This window comes from Ascaphus truei, chromosome 12 (genome assembly GCF_040206685.1).
Source record: "Ascaphus truei isolate aAscTru1 chromosome 12, aAscTru1.hap1, whole genome shotgun sequence".
NCBI lineage: Eukaryota > Metazoa > Chordata > Amphibia > Anura > Ascaphidae > Ascaphus > Ascaphus truei.
Window position 1 is genome coordinate 37427204 of NC_134494.1, and position 25575 is coordinate 37452778.

At 43.1% G+C, this 25575-nt stretch overlaps 1 protein-coding gene across 3 annotated transcripts in view; it reads left to right on the top strand.

The window, feature by feature from the left end:
• The window catches only part of ELP4 (elongator acetyltransferase complex subunit 4), a 319054-nt gene that overhangs the window by 175156 nt on the left and 118323 nt on the right, over nt 1-25575 (top strand). For all 3 annotated transcript variants that reach the window (XM_075567333.1, XM_075567332.1, XM_075567331.1), the window contains exons 8-9: nt 1990-2098; nt 7221-7327. In XM_075567333.1, the coding sequence (XP_075423448.1) occupies nt 1990-2098; nt 7221-7327 (216 nt within the window). The remainder of the gene's footprint in view (nt 1-1989; nt 2099-7220; nt 7328-25575) is intronic.

Below are 25575 nucleotides of genomic sequence, written 5' to 3' on the forward strand. Positions count from 1 at the left end.
GCACATAGGATTGTTACAGGCACAGGTCCCTGCCCTGTGGAGCACAGGGAGATAAAGTGACTTGCCCAAGGTCACAAGGAGCCGAAACCGGGACATAACAAAACATGGAGAGAAAAAACAACCCCATGAATAGCCCAAGATATGATGGCCACCGGGTCACTGTTTAATTTTGTTTCATTTGACCTAATATATCTTCAAACCGTTGGACGAGTCTTTTGATGTTATTGCCATTTTTTTTTTTTACATTGTCTTATCTAATTACAGTTGGGACAACAGTGTTTCAGTGGGTTCTGTTCTGTAAATTAAGTGGTCGGTCCTAAAAGCATTCCCCCCCCCCCTCCCCATATGCAATTAATAAAAATGCATACATTATTTAGCCTCAAGAATCCGGTAAATAATTAATTCTGCGTTTCAGGCATACATCAGGGACTAGGAAGTAAGTCTAACAGTAAGTGCTTATCTGCTTGTCTACAAGAACATGTCAGGACTCCATTCATTTGTACTCTGCTTGCTTTCCTTGAACACTCCGTGGGGCCTCTAAACCCTGTGTGATCTCATCCTAGATATCAATAGCGAACAGATGCACACTAACCAATATGCCATTTTTTACATTTATTTTTTTTTACAATGAAAATACTCCAGATCAACTTGGATTATTGGTTTGAGGGAACACTTTTCAGGAAGAAAGTAGAATAATATGCTTTCCAACGGATTATGTGGGAGTCTTCCTTGTAGAGAGGGTTGACCAGTAGCAATCGACCACACTCATATACGGGTGATGCTACCAAGGGAAAGGGATCGGGTACGTACACCAGTGGTGAACAGTTGTTTCTTAAATTAGGAAATGTTGAATACTTTTGAAAATTTAGACCCAAAAGTCTTACACTATTGTATTGTATGTCTTTATTTATATCGCGCCATAAATGTACATAGCGCTTCACAGTAGTAATACATATCATATAAATAACAAATAATATAAATAACAGATCATGGGAATAAGTGCTTCAGACATAAAAGTAACATTAAGGAAGAGGAGTCCCTGCCCCGAGGAGCTTGCAGTCTAATTGGTGGGGAGAACGTACAGAGACAGTAGGAGGGAGTTCTGGTAAGTGCGTCTGCAGGGGGCCAAGCTTTATGTATCATGTGTTCAGAATATCCACACAGTGCTATTCGTATGCTTCTTTAAGCAGATGTGTCTTAAGGTGAGTCTTAAAGGTGAGTCTTACACGAAAACCATTGAAACAAACATTGGGGCATATGCATAATCTGCTACATTTGTACTTCATTTAGAAACGGCTGTCACGTTCTTTTCTCAATTGTAGTGGCCGAGTTATGATTATTAAGCACTTTTTAGGACACTGTAAGGTGAGAGGGCTGGCAACAAGGCTTTGCACATCCATAATTCTCCAGAACCTCACCTGTCACAATGAAGCCCAAGATCAGGATACAAAAACAGCCAAGTAAAAAGGATAGGTGGAACACAAAGGGCTGGGGGTTTCATGGCAAAGGATGGTAAATATAACCTGTAAAAGGATCACAGCTGTTACTGGAGGAAACCTTTACTGATTCCGTACAGCAGCACTCTTACAACTCATTTCCCGGAGGGCCGATTAGGTAACATTTACAAATAGTAGGGCCAGAAGTGTACTATAACGTAACGATATAGATATATATCATTGAACGTTACCATGCTTTTTTCCATCTCGTCTACTATATGTCACTATGTAGCTGCGTGAGACACTGCACTAAAATGAGCAGGGTCCGGCTTTGCCCCACAGGCCGCTAGTAAAGACCCCTGCTATACAGCTTTGCACCCTAAGGTGAGAGACAATGCAGCACACTTTCTACAACAAGGAGCATCTAGTTGTATCCATTGCAGACTGTGGATTTATTTCTAGATATTTAATTGTTCACTGATAAGAAACAGATTTATTCAGCAAGCATTAATTACGGTCTTCTCAATGTGTATTTTGTTTGCTTGTTTTACAGAATAAAGCAATTACATTACGTGTTAGAAACTTGTCAGATACGGTTGTTGGTCTTGAATCATTTATCGGCTCGGAGAGGGAAACCAATCCATTATACAAAGACTATCACGGTAAGTCCCATTGTTTGCAAAGCACGAAGATGGTCCTTAGGGCGCGCATGGCACTCACTAAATCACAGCTAACCAAACATGCAGTGTATATCTCAAACAATGATATGAAAGTATAATTATTAAAAAATGGTGTTTTACAATATTTCACAGCTTATTTTTTTTTATTATATAAAAAAAGATTTGGGAAATTCTAAAATAGTTCTCCCTTTTTTATTGGTTTGCCTGTATCTACGCGAGGAACTCACCGTTGACACTGCCTTAAAGAGGCAATCCAAGCTAGCATTTTTTTAAGTATAGGATTGAAGCATGCGGTCTCTGCAGCTGAACCCCATTAATTTCTGCTCTGGTGGGACCCCCTGCTTCCGGAGAGACTGACCACTGTAGGGGCTGCCGGAAGCCACTCCACTCGGCTAGCAGGGTTCACTTAATGGCGTATTTGCAAAGCTCCCGCGTCCTACGGGCCAATAAGAAGCCGTGACATCATCTGGTGCGGATTCGTATTGGCACGCGTGAGGCGGGAGCTTTAAACTTTGCCGAGATATCAGCGGCAGCACCTTCGGAGGTCTGTATCTCGAGACACAGGGGGTCCCCGGAGCTGAAATGAATGGGATTCAGCACGGGAGAGCCCTACTTAAATCCTATGTTAAATAATAATTTAAAAAAACACAAATTGTTCCATTAAGACCTAGTAATATTTAAAAATGTGCATCTTTTTAGACAAAGTACAGCTGCAGTGGGTATATATTAACTAAAGCTGCCTTTACCACTACAGAAAGGCAGAAAGAGCATTTGCATAGACAGGCATGAGACAGTGTCTTAATTGCAGAGTTAACGATTCAGGGCCTGAACATGCAAATGAGCACCAAGTGTCGGGAGCGTTTAACATGTGGTAACGACGACAATTTTTTCGCTGATCGCCTAAAGTATATGACTTTTTAGCTTCCTCCCTTTTTAAGAGGAAGATACCCAAAGCTTGAGCCTGTTGCACCAAGGAATTTGTACAGCTCACCCCAGATTATTTTTCTATTCGAGACAAATGTCGCTTTCAAAAAAAAAAAATGAAAACAAAAAAAACATTTAAAAAAAATAGTTTTTTTTTATCAGAAATGTAAAAAAAAAAAAAAAAAATCCTCCGATTTTCAGACTTCAGATGGAAGACAGCGATCCGGTGTAAAATGTAGCATAGATCTTATTAAAAAGGTTGCCTGGCCAAAAAGTAATTCATTGTTAAATTGTGTAGAGAAAACCCGCGGCTGGGATAAACCTTTTACAAATATTTCCCTACTGCAAATCTTTGAAATGTTCTTTCTTCGGTAAAGTGCATTAAGGCACCAAAAACTCAACATGGAATTCCCTTGCATGTTGTCAAGCCACATTACCAAGGCATGACTCAAACAGATGCACATCTCGATGGGCAGACGTCCGGGAATTCACATCCAGAGAAGGTTTGGCAATCATCTGAGCAGTGAGCCGAAGTTGTCATGAAATCAATAGTTTTGAACCGGGAAGCTCTGTATTCAGAGAGCCGGAGAAGCATTTAATATAGCATCCGCTTTTAATTATTTATTGGGTTTAAAAAAAAAAACACAACAGTTTGCAACTAAATTTGAAGCTGATGAGTGTGAAAGATTGCGGCAGCGGAGGTGCTGGGTCTGTGCCTTCCTGAAGCCTAAGGCGGCGATTATAGTGGGTGCGACGTCGGGCGGGGCGCGAAAACAGACCTCTTCTCTATGAGGCCGCCCATAGTCGGCGCGGCAGATTTGCGAAAAGACAACTAATTTTTGTCTTTTTCGCGTCACGTGCGCGGCTCGGCCAATGAGGGCGACCCGCCCACGTGACATCACGGCCACGCCTCCCCGTCGCGCGGACCCAAAGAAAAGATATCGCTGGAGCGACAGGCGGGAGCGGCGCCCACTATAAACGCGGCCTAGATCCGCATTGGGCATATCCTTGAAAAGGGAGGAAGCAAAAAGTGACGCTGTGCTCGTACTCCCCAAATCTCCTCTTCCACCATTTAAAAACACCGCACGGTGGTCGTCTCTGGTAAATCGGGAGCAGGTGGGTGCACTGCGGAGTGTTCAGTTTTTTATCTTGTTTTGCTTTATACTGCTATTTGTTTCCTAATAACAATGCAATATGACTGCCGAAGAGTCTTTTACATTGTTTACTTGTGAGTGGCGCAGATGTTTTATTATTTGCCAGTGAAGATGTTAAACCAGGGGTGGGCAACTCCAGTCCTTCAGGGCCACCAACAGGGCAAATTTTCAGGACATCCCTGCTTCAGCTGTGCTGAAGCAGGGATATCCTTAAAACCTGATCTGTTGGCGGCCCTTGAGGACTGGAGTTGCCCACCCCTGTGTTAAACTGTCCAAAGTGTATTTGTGAAATGTTAAGCATGTCTCCCCCTCATCCCTCTTTCCAAATTTTGATTCCCTACGAAATGTTTCGCCAAGCCTCAAGGGGCTGCTTATGTTGCCAAAATTTGTAAGCTTTCAGCAAAATATCACACTAAGCCAATCTAGAGGTTTCAGAGGATTTAGAAGTTGTCTGTGAGCAGGGTTACTGGCTCTGCACTTCTGTAACCCAAACTGTTCTGAAAAGCTGTGTAATGTGGCAGGCAGAAGCTTATAGGGTTCCCTGTTAAAATGGACATGAAGCAAAAGGTGAGACTGTGAGCGCTCATTTGCAGGTCATGACCCAGAATCCCTGGCTGCAGTGGAAGCGCTGTATGCTAAGAGATAATGGGGAAAGGCATACCTGTCTGAGACGTGGTGAATGTGTCCACACGGGTTGTTTTTATTTGCCAGAGAGTTGAGCAAATTAGCATATTAAACGAAATTGCAGTACACATTGGCATAACACGAGGCGAATCCCTCGTGAGTCGGCCGCGGCATTTTTTCCACAATTTGGAGGTAACAGGTCACATGGCTGGCGACCTCATGCGAACGGTTTGCCAGCATTGAGGGGTGGTTCTCTTGATCCAGGGGATGTGTCAAAGTAACTAAGTGAGAAGGGGAAAGGAAGCAAAATTCCAAACAGTTATGGTTCTTACAGCAGACATTGAAAGTGTTTCCTCCTGTGCACGTTGATACAGAGACACTCTGTGGAGAGCCGCCTGTAAGAGTATACTGTAGGCAAACTCCGGCCATACTTAGTACTCCATGGGAATCAGGCTTGTGTTAGCAAAAGCTTAAATTTTTTTATGACTTCTCAAAAGGCTCGGAAGTGGAATAAAACATAAAGTGTGTTTATTTTTATTTTGTTTTTTTCCCTGTAAGACACTACTTTTATAAAAATAAAATAAAAAATAACGTTCTTTGTAAAAATAAGATTGAAAGGATATTTAAGCATCTTGTAGCAGTGCAATAAATACGCCTTTAAATACTTGATTCCAGAAGGGTTAACAGATTTGTGTCGTTTGTGTCCAAACTGAATATTGAAAGCGATGAATAGCAAACCGTTTTGATCCCGGGTGGTGCTCTGAGTTTGCATAAATTACTGCCATTATGAGTGTGGTCGTTACTGTAGTTCCATGGAAACCTCCTGAAGTCTCAAATGCTTTTTGAAATCTGGCTGTAGACATGGAAAAATGTGTCCGTGTTCTGCCATGCGCCAATCAGAGGGTTACTTTGTAGAAAGCGAATCACATTAAATTCCAGTATTTGTTCCCCTCTACAACAGCTCAGCACACAGCAAAACTTACGTTCATCATCTTATTTTATCTAGTAAACCATGGAAGACAATTTAGGGAGACCCACAGAAATCGTTATGATGACTGTTAAATAGTGGGTTAATGTAACAGTCGGTACATTGTGAAGACAACAGAATGTGTTGCTTTTAAAACAATTGACGAATGTCACATTTATAAATTAATTTATGGAAGTGAAAATTACAGCTCAAGGCAGATTTAATTACTATACATTGTTGGTGTACCATTTGTATATCTATCACAGTGTTTTTCAACCAGGGTTCCTACCAAATACAGAAGAATTGACAATGCATCTGATCTCAGACGCGCTATTGGAGAGGGTTGGGGTTCCATAAAATGCATCTGATCTCAGACGCGCTTTTAGAGAGGGTTGGGGTTCCTTACAATGTATCTGATCTCAGACGTGCTTTTAGAGAGGGTTGGGGTTCCATACAATGCACCTGATCTCAGACATGCTATTATTTATTTATTTATTTATAAAATATTTTACCAGGAAGTAATACATTGAGAGTTACCTCTCGTTTTCACGTATGTCCTGGGCGAGGGTTGGTGTTCCTCAGAATTTCACATAGGGTTCCTTGACCAAAACAAGGTTGGAAACCACTGATCTATAAAAACAAATAGTAGTGCAGAATTGTGGTTGATAATTTCTTGGATTTGACCCGTGGAAAATTACCCCTGGGTTGTTAAGAAATTATTTTAGGCAGCACAAAAACCATCCAGCTTCCTTGTCACAAAAGATCAGCATAACTTTACACTGACAGAATGCCCGGCTGGCAGTGCACCTATGGCATTTCCAACCCTACAAACAGAAATGCCCCAAGAGACCCCACTGCCAGTCGCTTTAGAAAAGGGGAGACGGGATTCGCTCTCGTCGTTCTTGACCATTCCGCTTCTAAAAATAACTATTTCCCACACCAGATACAGCCACCAGCAAGGTGTAACATGGAACAGCCTTCATCAGAGCTTCACTGGTTATCCGTAACCCATAAACTGTGTTTTGCTGGCTGCTCACTGGTGCAGTTAATAAAATAAAGCTCACTCTGTGGAGCCGCGGGCCGCTTGCAAGGTGATAGCCATATTTGCTTACAGTAAATACAAGAGAAAATCACACACAGATCGGCTGTAGCTTTGACAAGTATTAAGATCACTCTTTACATCTGTACATCTGTACCAAAGTGCAATTAGTCTCCCTCGCACACGGATTTCTGTTTCTTATTCTGCTTGATTACTTGAGCATAATCGCACCGTTTGCTTCATTGCTTTTGGTAGCAAGCTCCAGTCTAAATAAGGAAGGAGGGGTGAATGTGCGCGAGTATACCGAGCGTGTCTTCTAAGTCTCTAATTTATGCATCTTGAGGACAGCACTTTCCTAATGTCTCCCCCTTTTATTTCCTACCGTTTTATTCCAAGGTTTGCTCCATGTACACCAGATTCCCAGACTTAACAGCTTAATCTCCGATGTGTCGGACACGAAGGACCTTGCGTTCAAATTAAAGCGAAAGCTTTTCACTATTGAGGTAAGAACAAGAGTTGTATGTCACCAAGAATTATTTGTTTTTCTCCAGTAGAAACTCCTCCCCCCCCTCCCCAACGCTCTCCTGAAATTGAACCCGTTTTATTTGCTCTATCATTTCCTTTCAGGGTTGGGCCACTCCAGTCCTCAAGGGCCACCAATAGGTCACGTTTTCAGGATATCCCTGCTTCAGCACAGCTGGCTCAATCAGTGGCTCAGTTTTTGACTGAGCCACTGATTGAGTGAGCCACCTGTGCTGAGCAGGACTGATTGAGCCACCTGTGCTGAAGCAATCCTCAAGGGCTAACAACATGTCAGGTTTTAAGGACATCCCTGCTGGTGGCCCTTGAGGACTGGAGTTGCCCACCCCTGTTCTCACTGTTCTATTGCACGTGAGTCCCACGTGGATTATGCGTGTTGGCGTCATTGTTGATCATATCCAGCAAATATAAAGTAATGTCACCATTTTGAGAAAACATAATAATGTCTTAAACATAAGTAGCCCATGCACTTAATGAAACAAGACCTGTCCAAATAATGGCTTGTAATATTCCTTGGTGGGACGGGAGCTCTTTTACGTTGGCTAGCTTGAGACAACTTAATATCCTTAGGTTGTTAACAATGGTTTCTAAATGTGTATAGAAGCAATTAGTGAAAGACTGTATAATAAAGTGAATACGCGCTTCTTTCTTTTGTTCACATAACTTTTCATTCTGAACTTTTTACTTGGATGTGCTTTTTTTAACATTACCTATTTATTAAAAAGTGGTCATTTCATTTGAGTGACGGTGTGAGCGTCAGTGTGAGTGCGGCTAAAATTGGTCGGCCAAATTACTTCTATAGGAACCTGGCTTTTCATTTGTTGTAGGTACAGTGCGTGGCTTATTTCCTGAACAAAGACATTAAATAATCTCCACAAACCATTTTACTTAATCTCCTTTCAACTGAAAAGCTTTTAAGCAGACCACTTGTCTTAACTGCTTGAAACCATAAAAAGGAGAATTGCTACCAATAAATTAGCATATTTTTAGTTCCTCACCAAACGACAGCCAATGTGGCTTGGCATGGCTTTGGTGTTTGGGACTTCACCCTTAAGTGACAACTTTGGCCCTTTTTTGACCCTGTGCCCTCTTCAGCTGCCTACTTGCGAAGGTAACTTAAGTGTTTTCTTTCACGTTTCTCTACACATTTGCAAGTTGCACAGCCCCATAAATCACCCAAAAGGTCCTATCAAGTGACAAATTAAGATGCCCTCCTCCCAACTAATGCTCCTCAATGTCCTTAATTATCTAATCTTATTGCGAGTAGTTAATAGTTAATCAGGCAGTCAGTCCCTCAAGCAGGTCATCTCTGCATGTGTGCCAGAGGTTTCTTTAAATGGGACACTCCCTTAAGAAGCTACTTAAGGGCAACTGCATCAAAGAGTTGTGCTTTAAATAGTTCCCTTTTATGACTCCCAAGAAGAGAAGGAAGAGCAGTTTCAGAAAGTGCTGTTGCTTTGGTTGTTTGGTGAATTGCAACAGGCCTAAATCTATGCTCCTAATTCCATATTTATTCCCAAAACACGCCTACATTTTCCTAATGGTTGTTCTCGGGCATCTCAATATCAAGTATAGTGTTAAATCATTTTGATAACCAGCCTGCGTTATTTCTTGATGACGGAATGTGTTCTGTTCCCCCGCTAAGAAATCCATTTTCCCATTTCCGTAGCAAGAAGGCAGATAAGATTTTTTAGAGGTAATATACTTTGGTATGTTTCAATGTGTTCAAATGTTATTTTTAAGATTTATTTTTATTTTTGGAAAGCATTTTTAATCTCAAGCATTTCTTAGGAGAGAAAAAAAAATACACGCTGCCATTGAAATAGGGTAATAATTTGCATTTCACTTTTCAACTCCCCAGAAGGGGCCAGTATTTATTACAAATCTATGAATTAAACATACCCATTTAGATACTGACTGCAGGCATGGGCAGTTTGTCTCACTTGGTCTGACCATTTCCCGAGCCATTGAGAAATATTCAATCCCAATAGTTATTTATTCTTCATTTGTACCATAAAACTTGGCCTACATTATGTTTTCCATATGTGCAGTAAATAAAAATACCACTTGTGGTGCATTTGCATGTCTCAGATGGTCTTTACAGAGTTCTTTTTGCTGCTCCCTCATGTTTTCCAAACTATTCCTATAAAGTTTGCCTTATTCCTCCCAGTTACCGTTGATGTTACCTTCCTCTCAAGTTCTGACTTCCACGGGTTTTTTGTTCCAGCGCCTGACACTACGTCTGTAAGTTTCAGACCGCAGCACGTAGGGTGCACATGTGGAATTGATTCACCAAATGTGCAGCCGAGTTAAGCCTTACTAAACATATCCATGGCCAGTGGAACTGGAAAGGAATCCCACAAGTAACAGGTGTTTGGAGAGGAGGGTGATCATCATCTGACGAGATGCAAATCAGTCATCTAGTTGTACATTTGCTAAATTAACTTTGTGACAAGCAAGTCCTACTTGCCCTGTTAACCCCTTTGTTACCAAAGTACATTGCAGATCAATACTTTCCTGACCTATCATGCAACATTGGGTTGTGATCATCGATTGGTCGCTGGATGTGCAAGGCCAAACTTCACAATACTACTGTGCAGGACACAGTGTATCAGACTATAATTGCCATATCCAACTAGGGTCAATTTTATACTATGACAGACAGTACAGCTATAAAAGCCCTTTCATCTTTGTGTTTGCACAATGAATATACCTATGCATGTACGTATGTGATATTTGACCAAATATATATATATATATATATATATATATATATATACATACAGAACCGTGAGAGTTTAACAAAGATCGGTACAAATGTAATTGTTTCTCCAGTGGAACTCCATGTTACATATGCAATATAATGGTCACTATATGTGTTTCTGTGCTTCATGCATTTGTCTGTCAGCACAAAGATTTCTATCCGTTCTATCTCCAACCACGTGAAGCTCCGTCTTCAGCTAATTAGGACAGCAGAGGAATGTATTCTGTTTCTGTGCTTATTTCATGTCAACTTTATACATCCAGAAGGTTTGAAATGTTTTGTCAGATGGAATGTATCTCTGTATGTGAATAGTATGTATATATATATATATATATATATATATATATATATATATATATATATATATATATATATATATATATATATATATACACACACACACACACACAAATACATACATATGCATATGTATATATACACACACACACACACACACAAATACATACATATGCATATATATATATATATATATATATATATATACACACATCACTGGTTCAAAGGAGCATAAACACTATAAAAGAAGAAATAATGTGAAGTTGGTCTGTCTAATCCTATTTCTTCCCACTTTGGAATCTTAATTAGAAGGAGATAAAAACCATCATTTGACTAAATTATTGTCTTGAATCTGTAGCAAAAGGTATAATCCGCAATTGGGCCAATTAGTGCACCCCATAGTTAGTGATGCTGAGGCAAGCAACTTGATTAGATCTGACACCAGCCTAGTTCCCACTGTTGTTTTGCCAGGTATGGTGGTCAGACTTCAAAGAACTTGAGGCATCAGCAGGGCAAGGTTTGGAGGCCAGCTTAGGTCCGGTCGTTAATCTCCCTGCTAAAACCACAGCAGCCCTCGCACAAAACAAGCTTACACGACACAATCATGCGGTATTAAAGTTTCGGTTGAGTCATGCCAATTTGCCTTTGATTTTCTGATGATTGACTAAAAGATGGCTACATGACTAGACACATACTAAAACTTTCCTGATTAGGTGACTTCTCCAAGTATTTAAAATATTTACTGATTTCCCAGCTTGGTGATATCATAACAGCTCACCCTGTGCAATATACATTGTCAAGACCATGTTCATCAGCGTGTACATTCTCAATCGAGATACATTTGTGTGCTTCGGTTTTGTTCTATTATATTTATTTATACATCCACAGTGGTTTCAACTGTTAATGGTCTCACAACGTGTGTATTATCCTTCGACTGTAGTGTATTTTTTGCTTTGCCTCCTTGTTTTTAGCTGTGATCTTCATAGCAACATCTGAAATGCCCTTGCTGCAATATTAAGTACTAAGTATGACAGAACAGAGGCATCTAAAACTTCATCATCTTAACGAACAAAGACTTAGAAATGTTTTGGGCTGCAATCCCACTAAACAGCGTTTCTAGTGTTTGCAGTGAAGTGGGACTACTCCTGTAACATGATCTACGAAATCATTATTTCGTCTGGTAATGTAGGTGCCAAAGGGTAACTCTAATATCATACTACTATTCATATGGTTTAGGACAGCGATTTACAACTTGTTTTGCTTAAGGAACCCTAAGTGAAATTCTGAGGAACCCCTGACCCTCTCTAATAGCGTGTCTGAGTTCAGATGCATTGTAAGGAACCCCAACCCTCTCTAATAGCGCGTCTGAGATGAGATGCATTGTAAGGAACCCCAACCCTCACAAATAGCGTGTCTGAGGTCAGATGCATTGTACGGAACCCCAACCCTCTCTAATAGCGCGTCTGCGATCAGATGCATTGTAAGGAACCCCAACCTTCTCTAATACGTCTGAGATCAGATGCATTGTAAGGAACCCCAACCCTCTCTAATAGTATATCTGAGATCAGATGCATTGTAAGGAACCCCAACCCTCTCTAATAGAGCGCCTGATATCAGATGCATTCTGAGGAACCCCAACCCTCTCTAATAGCGTCTGAGATCAGATGCATTGTAAGGAACCCCAACCCTCTCTAATAGCGCGTCTGGGATCAGATGCATTGTAAGGAACCCCACCCCTCTCTAATAGCGCGTCTGAGATCAGATGCATTGTAAGGAACCCCGACCCTCTCTAATAGCATGTCTGAGATCAGATGCATTGTAAGGAACCCCAACTCTCTCTAATAGCGCGTCTGAGATCAGATGCATTGTAAGGAACCCCAACCCTCTCTAATAGCGCGTCTGTGATCAGATGCATTATAAATTCTTCTGTATTTGATATAATTTTCAAATAACCTGAAAATTGCCGGGAACCCTTTAGGGATGCCCGTGGAACCCAAGTTGGCAGACACTGGGTTAGAGAATCATACTTTAATTGACAAATGGATGCTGTAGGTCACCACAAAGAAAATCAGCATGTCACATGTCTGAATGTTTAGGGCAATTTAAGTTCCTTATTTTCTGTAACGTAAGAAGATGTGATGGGATGTTGGAAGAGTGTAAAGATACATAGCTGTGTTACGCTGGGAATCGCGTTGATTTGCAATGTAGACCTTTCTTGCCTGAATACAACATTCTGCAGTTAGGTAAGTCTGCAAAGTGTTAGCCGCCTCTTACTCACAAGTGAACCCCCACCACTCATTAAAGGGGGATTTCCTCTTTATTACTTAATTACCTGACATTATGGTGTGAATTCTTCACGTATTAGCAATCTGATGTTTATCTCTTAGATACTGCATTAACCATGACATGTTTAAATTCAGAATGAAGCCCTGAGCAGCTTTAATATTATTCCAAATGATTGAAACTGCAATCTGGCTGACATTCCCTTGGGTCATACAGGGCCTGTTTACTTTTCTATTTATTGCATGTTTTCTGAGTTTGTCTGACAGTTCGCCATCACCTGCTTTTATGTAGACTGTTTTTAGTAATGAAACACATACACGCTACCATAGTGCATTACCCAGAGAAAAAGATTTCTAAGCGTGGTATATCTGGCAAAGGATAACAATTTAATAAAAGTGAATTACTTATAAAATATATATGTATGCACACATTGCGTGCTCGCAAGATGACAATAAAATGATGATGACCTTGGTCACTATCGTTACAAAATCCTCCGCCGTGGGTAAAAATTGGAAACCTACTCACAAAAAGTGGCTAGGTCTCAAGCCTTAATGTGGATAATATCACAAGCATTTGGATCTTCTCCCGTCTGTGGGTAGTGTCCTCCGTCAGCCTCTCAGCTTCCTGGCGCCAACTCCTCCGAATCGGCTGCTGCTCCGGTGACGTCGCTCACTATGCGCCCACTACGGTGTCCTAGCTGTGCCACAATCCAACGCGTTTCTAGACTCGTAGTAACTGGTCTCTTCGTCGGGGATAATCCTAGCCACTTTTTGCGAGTAGGTTTTCAATTTTTACCCACGCCGGAGGATTTTGTAACGATAGTGACCAAGGTCATCATCATTTTATTGTCATCTTGCGAGCACGCAATGTGTGCATACATATATATTTTATAAGTAATTCACTTTTATTACATTGTTATCCTTTGCCAGATATACCTCGCTTATCAATCTTTTTCTCTGGGTAATGCACTATGGTAGCGTGTATGTATTTCTTGAGGTTCTCATCATCGTAAGGATCCTGATTCAATCCATCCCAGATCCATCTTTTTCAATCCTCAGCGCCAGAGAGCTCTGTTTTTGTTTGATATCTATGTACTGGACATTAGACACCCAGAAGACTTTTTAGGCTGCTTTTGGACATTTTCACAGGATCACCGCAATTGGTATTTATGACTTTATGATTTATTCACTATTCACTGTATTGTATTTCACGAATTATTGTATTTCACAATTTAATTTTTATTAGTAGATATTAGCGCTTTTGGTACACTAATTATCCATCTGTTTTTAGTAATGCTCATTGTTAATTAGATGTTTTTTATTATATGTGTTCACCCTCAAATACATAAGAAATTATTCATCAAGCTCTCTACAGCAAGCTGTCAATCCGCATATATACAATTACCCACACCCAGATTTGCCTAGCCCAGGGGTATCAACTGTCGTCCTCAAGATTCCCCAACAGGTCAGGTTTTCAGGATATTCCTGCTTCAGCACAGGTGGCTCAATCAGTTGGTCAGTCGTTGACTGGCCAACTCCAGTCCTCAAAGTTTACCCACTGATCAGGGTTTACGGATATCCCTGCTTCAGCACGGGTGACTCAGTCAAAGACTGAGCCACTGATTGAGCCACCTGTGCTGAAGCAAGGATATCCAGGAAACCTGACCTGTTAAGGGTCTTGAGGACTGGAGTGGAGAACCACTGGGCTAGCCAATGAAGTAGGTGAACAGAAGACCAGAGTCAACTTACTGCTTATTACCCTAGCAATCGTCCAATCTAAATGCAGAAGTGTTGTAAGCTTTTCATATACTCATCATAGCCCTGCTAAGGTTGTTAAACGTAGGTCCTATGTACCCTAGTGACATCAAAAATCTTGCATACACTTATTTTAATGACCAGTATTAATTAACTTCTAGTCTGGAAATAAATCAATTGCTGTCCATCGAATTGTAGTCTATAAATAAATGTAGCTAAAAGTGTGTACAGTATACATTTTATTGCGTTGTTCAGTAAGTAGATACTTTTCTATCCATAAAGTAGTATAATGTATACGGTATGCATGGTCAAAATATGTTATTCCACATTAATTTCACTAAAGTGAAAGAGGCCAGTCTAACAGGTTGGTAATGGCTGTACTATCAGAAGGCATCCGAGGAGGTGGAGAATAGCGATTTGTTTTAGTCAATGAATGTTTCCTTTTAATGTAATCAAAGCAAATCCTTGCCTTATACATGCAACAGGGGAGGGTACATAGTTATGTTCAGCTTCTACCATAGCTCTTACTGGAGACGGGAAGGAATTTGTTCCCCTTATGGGACATAATTGCCAAATGTATCAGTGTATAATTTTTTTTTTTTTTTTAAGATCTGCCCCCCTCCCGCCTCCAGAAGCCTATTTGCTTTAACTCCTATTATGTTCATATCGTGCCCCCTTAGAATGTCCTGTTATTCATTTTTTTTTTTAAGTGTTTTCTTGTGTTAAAAAGTTGGATTTTCTTCATCTCTTGTTTTTCCATCTACTTTTAGACAGCAATGAGCACTTTTAACAGCGTCATTTTCACCTCCCAGATAAATTAATATTTCAAACACACAACACCTGAACGAAGCAACAAAACTGCTTTGAAAAGGGCAAGTAAAAAAAAAACACAAAAGTGTAAAAAAAAAAAAATGCTCTTATATAAATGCTTTTAAAAAATCGCCATCAGCGCAGACTGCCGCTTTAAGAGGAGACTGCAACATTAATTGTGTGCCTGTAAAACACACACACACACGTAATGGGTCACCTATGAAAAACATGAATATTAAGGTTGAAAGCACAAAAAAATTGGACAAATCTCCAACAACAAACAGGATAAGAAAATATAGGGTGAGATAACGCCGTTACTGCGGAAACGATACGAAACGAAGCAATCCCAAGACACAAGTATTGAATACGCAGAGCTGTGCGAGACGGTCCACAAGCGTATAACCAAAGACGTAAGGAAACGTAACTGTTATATGGGAAGACGATAGACTATAACAAAAGCTTAAAGAAGATGAAGCAGCGACTTATCTTTGGGAAGAAGCAAACAATGACACTCAAACAATACGATGGATCAACAATAAAAGAGTGGTGCTTTTATCATAAAGTGAGTTGTGGACTTGTACATGAAATTATACGAGAACACAGATGACGCCGGGCAAAATCCAGACGAGGATGAGCGAGAAGAATCCACCAGTGATGTACTATGCATCTTTCCAGAAGAAGTGGCAAAGGCAATAACATCCATGAAGAATGGGAAGGACAAATGTTTTACCAGGAAGTAATACATTGAGATAAGGAATATGAAGGAAGAAATAGAGAGAATCCTTGCAAAAAATATTTACACGCTGCTTGAAGAACAGAAAAATTCCAGAACAATGGTGCAGTGCCATAGTTATCCTTATCCACAAGAAAAGAGACAAAGAACACCCCAAGAACTACAGACCAATCACTCTACTTCCAATCACTTACAAGATTTTAAACAAAGATACTCACTAATTGGCTGTAACAGAGCCTGGCCTTCGCCCAGCCTAGAGAGCAAACAGGATTTTGTTGTGGATACAACACAATGGACCAAATCCAAGTCATACAAGTAGTGATTTCCAGAAGTAATGAATATGATCTATCACTCATGTTAATATTTGAACATTAGGAAAAAAGCATTTGATTCTGTATACATCTGAGGGTTTAAAATGCATCAAGAAGACAAAGTGTTGAAGAAACTTATCTTTATATTATAAAGAACATTTACAAGAATGCGTCATCAACCGTTAGATTGATGAAGATACACGCAAGATGAGGATCAGCAACGGAGTACGACAAAGAGACACCGTGTCGCCAAATATTTGTACAGCAACAATTGAAAAATTGTTGAAAACATTGAATTGGGAAGAAAAAGTAATCAAAATCAATGGGAATCATTGTCACCTACGACTTACAGATATGTTATTTTCTCCACAAGTCCAGAAGACCTCCAGCAACAAATCGGAGAACTCGCCAAAACAAGTAAGAAGGCAGAAGGCGTTCCTCCCTATTAATCTCAACAAATGTCAACTCTACAAAGCTCGAAATACATGGGATGGAACTAGAAGAAGTCAACGACTATTTCTACCTTGGCCAGCAAATAGTAATGGATGAGGACCTTTTGAATATAATAAATAGTGTAAGAGTGAAGATGGTATGGAGCATGTTTGGAAGAAACAAGACAATCTTGCAAAGGAACCTTCCACTGTTCCTCAAAAGGAAAATGTGTGTCCTGCCCATGTTCACGTATGGATGTGAAACTTGTACCCTAAATGGTATGACAATTCAGAAGCTTTCAGACAACTCAAAGAAGTATGGTGTATTCTGGGTATTACGCGAAGACAGGGGGGGAAAGGATTAGGGAGTGATCAACTAAACCATACTAATTGTGATGATGAATGATAATTAAACAAATTCAATCAATAATTGTGAGATTGGTGCAAACTGTGAACTGAAAAGTGAATCAGTAAAAAATGAAGAGTACAAAGTGATTGTACCCCAAAGAAAATTCACTTAAATGCCCACCACTAGTTAAGATATAACTTTTATTATTAATTACTTAAAACATATATTACCGAGAGTGTGCCTAACAAAGTTAAAAAATGAATTAAATCAAATAACACATGCCCCAAAGTCTCCTCTCATGTATAAACACTCCTACACAAAAATAAAGGTAGGGTGATAGAGGCTAAATGGTGCAATCAGCCAGGGTGAGAAAACCCACCAATTCAGTGAATAGCTTGAGTAGTAAGTAACTGTAAGGTGCGCATGCGCAGTGGCCAAAAAGGAGGTAGTTGGCTTTAAATGTAGAGCCTATCTCCCCACGCATGCGTAGTAACGTTAATGGATGCATTCCATCTGGTAATTGAATTACATACATTAGACTGGCTGTCTATCGAGCTAATGGCACGATCATGTGATTTACACAAACACTCTATGATACTCGCAATTGATTTCGCATGCGCTTTTTCGCGCATGCGCAATGGCGGACTATTTATGGCGTCTCCATGGAGACGGTAGAGTATAAATAAGTTCCGCTCCCCCTCCACTGCAAAATTATCACTGACGAAGCTCCGTAGCTGGAGGGAAACGTGCGTTGGGCACGTGATGTTGTCATCAGTCTCCATTATGGGGCTGTTTTAAAACAGTGTTGTCCAGTCAGTTCATCAGTGCTATAGCCTCTATATATTACTATATGTACTCTAACAGTGAGGGAAGTGTACCTGCCGTCTACTAAGCAGTACTGGCTTTTTTCAGTGTGCCCTTGATATATTGGTGCTGTTAACATGCCACTTAGGCATTGATATTGTGCAAGGGGTACATGAGACGCTCTGTCCAGCTGTGGACTTGATCGTGCCTGTGCTGCACTCTTTGTATACTTACATCTACCATTTATTGTAGGACATTATAGGGAGCACTGACTAGCCCCAATGGGATACCTATTTGCTTAGGAATTGTCCAATCTCAACTGTTAGCACTATTTACTTACTACTCAAGCTATTCACTGAATTGGTGGGTTTTCTCACCCTGGCTGATTGCACCATTTAGCCTCTATCACCCTACCTTTATTTTTGTGTAGGAGTGTTTATACATGAGAGGAGACTTTGGTGCATGTGTTATTTGATTTAATTCATTTTTTAACCTTGTTACACACACTCTCGGTAATATATGTTTTAAGTAATTAATAATAAAAGTTATATCTTAACTAGTGGTGTGCATTTAATCACTTTGTACTCTTCATTTTTTACTATTACGCGAAGAGACTGGAAAAAGAATGAATGGGTCCGAAGTCTGTGACATTATCACAAGGGTAAAGAAGTCAAAATGGCAGCGAGACGGATATATTGCGAGAAATGACCGTCGTTGGACAAAGATGGTACTCGACTGGATTTCATGAGATGTCAAAACACTAAGACGACGACCAAAAGTGAGATGGGAGGATAAAATCAGAAATAAAATGTTGGAACAACATGGGGAAGAGAGGCTTGTAACAGCAGTACCTGGAAGATCATTGGGGAGGTCTTCATCCAGCAGGGGATCTACAAGCCCTGAAGAGTGTGTGCGCGGGGGCGCATGCGCGTTTGTACACACACGTGATTGTGCATGGCTATCTGCAAACAAATTAGTAGGACAATCACTTCCCCTTGCAGCTCTCATGGAAGAGGGTGCTCCAAGCCCACGTAAAACTCCTCGTAGGGGTGATCTCAAAAATAAAAATACATAAGTGTGCAACGGGGGTAAGCATAAAAGTCATTTATCACAAAACATAGTAGTCCGTAATAGGAGTTAAAATCACTGGGTACCAGCAGCCACGTATTGCAAGAGTCGGGTTAGATGTCAACAAACACATTTGGTATAAGGGCGCCCTGAAGTCCTGCTGTGTATCCAGACAAGGTGTAACAGCCTCCCCGGACCGCCGGCTATATATATATATATATATATATACATACATACATACACACCCATCTAATCTACATACATACACACACCACACAGGCATAAATACATATATATATATATTTTTTTTTTGAAGTGTGTTCAGCTACTGCCATTAACAGATGGTGTTCAAAGCCAAGAAATCAGATTGGTGGGAAACAAGAAGATCTAAAAGTTAACATGACTATTTATTGTGCTATGTTTTATTTTATTTGTCATCTTATGCTATTATGCGGTACATAAAGCCCCATATTTAGCAGGCAATGCAATGCCATAAAAGCCTTCCATCCGTTTGAAGTGACGGGACAGTAAGGTGTCTTACAGCAAGGCACTGCTTAGGAATTATAGCACCACACGTATAGTTGTACGTAGATTGCACTAAAGTAATACACACATATACATTGTCGTGATGACTTTCCCGGATTATTTTTTAGTTGTAACAATAAGTAATAGCTAGGAGAAGGAAAAAAAAACGAAATGCTGGAATTTTAATCTGCTCGTGGACTGTTTTTGCTTTGTCTGCATCATCAGCCAGGCTAAAAATAACATTCCCATAGCTGTTGTGGCAAAGTTGTTTTAGCTGTTCCTTCAATTCTGTTGAAAATGGTCTGTGTAAAAGCTGCTATTAATATTTAATTTGTGCAGCTATCTTAGCAAGTCATTTTCTAAGCGTTTTCTCTTGCTCAGAGATGCTGTAGAATACAGACATGCAGCCATTTCAATAAGCAGTTCGTTTTTTTTTTATTAAATACCTAGCTACACATTTGCTTTTGTGGTTACATTGTTAGGCGTGTAATCACTGAACCCCTTTTCTCCCAGAGGAAGTCGGGGATCTGCAACTCCCTGCAAACCGTAGCCTTCTGTGCAACATATTCATACAGTGAAAGTCCATATCCGTGGTACCGTGGAAAGGCTCATACAAAATGCGGCAAATAAAGCACATTAACGTGTCTCACAGGTTCTGCAGCCCTGCTTTCCTCATTATCTCTGAGCATACGGTGCTTCCACTGCAGCTAGGGATTCTGGGAAATGACATGCAAATGAGCACACAGTGTCACCTTTTGCTTTATGTCCATTTTATCAAGCCTTGTAAGCACATGCCTGTCGCATTACACAGATTTCCAGCACAGCCTGGGTTACAGAAGTGCAGAGCTAGTAACCCTACTCACAGACCTTTAACCTTTTGGGTCTTGTCAAGTGAGGATGGTTATACCGGCTTTCCCATGTGAGTTTGGAATAGGTGTCAACCACACATTATATATGTTATGGTGGATAAAAGAAAAAAAGTGACAGAAACCCTCCACCGTACAGTGTACAGCGAATAAAAGTATCACTTGTGAGCACGTTCACACGTCTGCAACACTGCATCCTGACTTTTCTTTATCTGATGACCACGGTTACATCTTTTGGTGAGACCATTCCTTAATCCCTTGCCTATGCTATTTGCTTACCCCCCATCTCCATCTATAGAGGTCAATATCAGCCTGATTTTTCCCCGTTTGCATCCACAATCTATCATCTGACGGTCAATTACTTCTCCCCATTTGTTGCTCCAGTCATTTGCTACCTTATCGAGTGACAATTCCTCCCACATCTCACTGCCTCCTACATTTGCGCTATTGGACATTTTTTGGTCACATTTCCCTTCTTTTTTGTTTTCAAGAGTACTCTTGTTTTTTATTGTCATATATTGTGTTTATTGTGTCTATTGGCATCATTGTGTTTGTTTTAATCTGTTCAGTCACCTAGCCTTCCTTGCTTAATTAATACATTTTCCTGTTTTTTATTGCTATACAGGATTGCGCCTTTTTTCTTTCTTCCATTTAATCAGGATAGGCATATCCTCATTAGGGCTGCATCCTGCTAGCTCATTTCACCTGGGTCAGTACATTTATTAGTCACGCATTTACTCACTTATAGTATTTAATTTGTGTTAGTCCTAGCGCTGATTTTTTTCTGTTATCTTATATCTTATACTATATTTGTGAAAGCACTGTATGCCTGTGTGCATGGCCTCTGTCCCTAGGGGAAATCTCATTGGTCCCTTGGCCCGCCGCCCCCGCACACCTCTCATTGGCCTGAGGCGGAGTGACGGGCCAAAAGACACACAGACACACACGGTAGGGGGGGGGTGTTGTGGGGCTCACAGTGTTAGCAGCACATCTCCCGGTCTCTTACCCGTCGGTCCCGGAGGCTCCGCCTCTTCCTCCCCGAACATCAGCCTGAAATCCAAGTCATCGTGACCCGCGCACACCTCCTCCTCTCCACGTGTCTCCCCCGGTGCTCCGCTCAGCTCCCCCCCGGTGCTCCGCTCACCTCCCCCCCGGTGCTCCGCTCAGCTCCCCCCCCCCGGTGCTCCGCTGACCTCCCCCCCGGTGCTCTGCTCAGCTCCCCCCCGGTGCTCCGCTCAGCTTCTCCCCGGTGCTCCGCTCAGCTCCCCCCCGGTGCTCCGCTCAGCTCCCCCCCGGTGCTCCGCTCAGCTCCCCCCCCGGTGCTCTGCTCACCTCCCCACGGTGCTCCGCTCAGCTCCCCCCCCCCGGTGCTCCGCTCAGCTCCCCCCCCCCCGGTGCTCCGCTCAGCTCCCCCCCGGTGCTCCACTCACCTCCCCCCCGGTGCTCCGACAGGCAGTGGGCAGGCAGCCTGCACCTGCCACACGGCACCTAAGATGGCGGCGCCCGGAAGGACCCCCTTCCTCCCTCGCGGACTAACTAAGATGGCGGCGGCCGGAAGGAGAGGTCACGTGTGTGTGTGTGTGTGTCTCTCACTGTGTGTGTGTGTCACTGTGTGTGTGTGTGTGTGTGTCACTGTGTGTGTGTGTGTGTGTGTGTGTGTGTCACTGTGTGTGTGTGTGTGTGTCACTGTGTGTGTCACTGTGTGTGTGTGTGTGTGTGTGTGTGTGTGTGTGTGTGTGTGTGTGTGTGTGTGTGTGTGTGTGTCGGGGGGGGACACTGTGTGTGTGTGGGGGACACTGTGTGTGTGTGTGTGTGTGTGTGTGTGTGTGTGTGTGTGTGTGTGTGTGTGTGTGTGTGTGTGTGTGTGTGTGTGTGTGTGTGTGTGTGTGTGTGTGACACTGTGTGACACTGTGTGACACTGTGTGACACTGTGTGTGTGACACTGTGTGTGTGACACTGTGTGTGTGTGTGTGGGGGGGGGGGACACTGTGTGTGTGTGTGTGTGTGGGTGTGTGGGTGACACTGTGTGTGTGTGTGTGTGTGTGTGTGTGTGTCACTGTGTGTGTGTGTGTGTGTGTGTGTGTGTGTGTGTGTGTGTGTGTGTGTGTGTGTGTGTGTGTGTGTGTGTGTGTGTGTGTGTGTGTGTGTGTGTGTGTGTGACACTGTGTGTGTGTGTGTGTGTGACACTGTGTGTGTGTGTGTGTGTGTGTGTGTGTGTGTGTGTGTGTGTGTGACACTGTGTGTGTGACACTGTGTGTGTGACACTGTGTGTGTGACACTGTGTGTGTGCCCCCCCCTCCTGTCCACTGCCCCCCCCTCCTGTCCACTGCCCCCCCTCCTGTCCACTGCCCCCCCTCCTGTCCACTGCCCCCCCTCCTGTCCACTGCCCCCCCCCTCCTGTCCACTGCCCCCCCCCCCTCCTGTCCACTGGCCCCCCCCCCTCCCGTCCACTGTCCCCCCCTCCCGTCCACTGTCCCCCCCCTCCCGTCCACTATCCGCCCCGTCCTCTGTCCCCCCCCTCCCGTCCACTGTCCCCCCCCTCCCGTCCACTGTCCCCCCCCTCCCGTCCACTGTCCCCCCCCCCGTCCACTGTCCCCCCCCACTCCTGTCCACTGTCCCCCCCCCTCCCGTCCACTGTCCCCCCCTCCTGTCCACTATCCCCCCCCTCCCATCCACTGCCCCCCCCTCCCGTCCACTGTCCCCCCCTCCTCCTGTCCACTGTCCCTCCGTCCCTCCCCTCCTCCTGGCCACTGTCCCTCCATCCCTCCCCTCCTCCTGGCCACTGTCCCTCCCCCCCTCCCCTCCTCCTGGCCACTGTCCTTCCCCCACCTCCCCCCCTCCACTGTCCCTCCCCCCCCCCTCCACTGTCCCTCCCCCCCTCCCCTCCACTGTCCCTCCACTGTCCCTCCCCCCTCCCCTCCACTGTCCCTCCCCCCTCCCCTCCACTGTCCCTCCCCCCCTCCCCTCCACTGTCCCTCACCCCCTCCCCTCCACTGTCCCCCCCCTCCACTTTCCCTCCCCCCCTACCCTCCACTGTCCCTCCCCCCCCTCCCCTCCACTGTCCCTCCCCCCTCCCCTCCATTGTCCCTCCCCCCTCCCCTCCATTGTCCCTCCCCCCCTCCCCTCCATTGTCCCTCCCCCCCTCCCCTCCATTGTCCCTCCCCCCTCCCCTCCATTGTCCCTCCCCCCATTGTCCCTCCCCCCTCCCCTCCACTGTCCCTCCCCCCTCCCCTCCACTGTCCCTCCCCCCTCCCCTCCACTGTCCCTCCCCCCTACCCTCCACTGTCCCTCCCCCCCTCCCCTCCACTGTCCCTTCCCCCCTCCCCTCCACTGTCCCTCCCCCCTCCCCTCCACTGTCCCTCCCCCCCTCCCCTCCACTGTCCCTCCCCCCTCCCCCCCTCCCCTCCACTAAAAAAAGGTGCTTGTCCCATACAGGTAATGTATAGATAGGTTCCTTACCGAGTAGATCCAGGATCCCAAGATCACGAGGCAAGAAGGAGACAGCACACTCAAAGGTACAAAAAACAGCGTGTATTCAGTAGAAAAACCGGCACATAAACCCAGTAGAAAAACCGGCACATAAACCCAGTAGAAAAACCGGCACATAAACCCCAGTAGAAAAACCGGCACATAAACCCAGTAGAAAAACCGGCACATAAACCCGGTTTATGTGCCGGTTTTTCTACTGAATACACGCTGTTTTTTGTACCTTTGAGTGTGCTGTCTCCTTGCCTCGTGATCTTGGGATCCTGGATCTACTCGGTAAGGAACCTATCTATATATTAATATATATATATTATAATATATATTGTAACCATTATACCTGCAGCCCATGACAGTATTTCAATATACATAGTTGTCTTTGGGTAGCAGACATAAGTGAAAAGTCAATAATTATAGCAAATGACCATAGTGTTATGTGTCTTTAAGAGTAAATGTCCTTATTCCTAACCAGGAGATCATTTTATTATCCTGACCATCAAGCATACATTATATGTTAACTGTTTAACTAAATGTGCTTTCCTTTATTGGACAGATTAACAGATCCACGTAAAACTAAGGTTAAGGCCAAATCCAATGTTACAATGCATGTTTCAAGACCTCCAAAAAATAAGTTGGAAAATCCCCTTGCAAGGCCTTAAAATCCAACCTAGTTATCCATGTTTCAGATTGTGTTCAGTATATTGTTCCTGTATGATTTTATAATCAATAGATTACTCCCCCCAGACAGGAATTAAGAAATAAAGCTTCCAAGGAAAGGTTTTGTTGTCACATTCGTTCTCGCCTTGTGTTTTTGTAAGAAATTTCATGGTCTCATTGTAAAGAGTGGGTGATTTAAAACGTGTTCCCGAGATAAACTTTCTCATTGTCATTAATGAGGACGGGTAATACTGAGTGACAAGTGCATTAGGACTGACACAGAAAGAGCTGCTAGATTTGTCAGAGCATATCACTGCAGGCAGTAACACTTAAGGACATTCAATTCTGGGAATATTTGCTGTGCAGACACTGGATCTTGATTTCTTGCAGGTGTTTCACGTGCTCGTTACCTGCTGTATGTAGCTTCTTGGAAGTTGGACCTGGTTTGCCAGCTGATCAAATCGTCTCTATTGTTTTTTTTTAGTTCAAATCCCTGGATTCCCGAATCAAATGTGTTTTTGAAAGGTGTATGCACTCCTGCTTTTAACATGCTAAAAGTCCGCCCCTGAAAGATATGTAACGCAGGGATTCTTAGGGCTGTTACACAGTGACCGCGTGTGCTACACCCTGCGCGCGCGCGGCACTTATGATTGGCTGAGGTTAGTCAGCCCTTCTATACAAGGGCCGTGCGGCACGGCAGTGAGCGTGCATCCGGCCGACGACGGGGAAAAAAAGATTTTGCGCCGCTAACGGCATTGAAATGTATGTGCGTGTGTGTGTATGTGTGTGTCTGCATGTGTCTGCACAATGTTACATAATATTTTATTTTTTACCAAAGTGTTTTTTTTTTTTAATAAATAATAAATTACACACACACACACACACACACACACACACACACACACACACACACACAGTGTCACCCACACACACACACACAGTGTCACACACAGTGTCACACACACAGTGTCCCCCCCCCCACACACACACACACACACACAGTGTCACCCACACACACACACACAGTGTCACACACACAGTGTCACACACACAGTGTCCCCCCCCCCACACACACA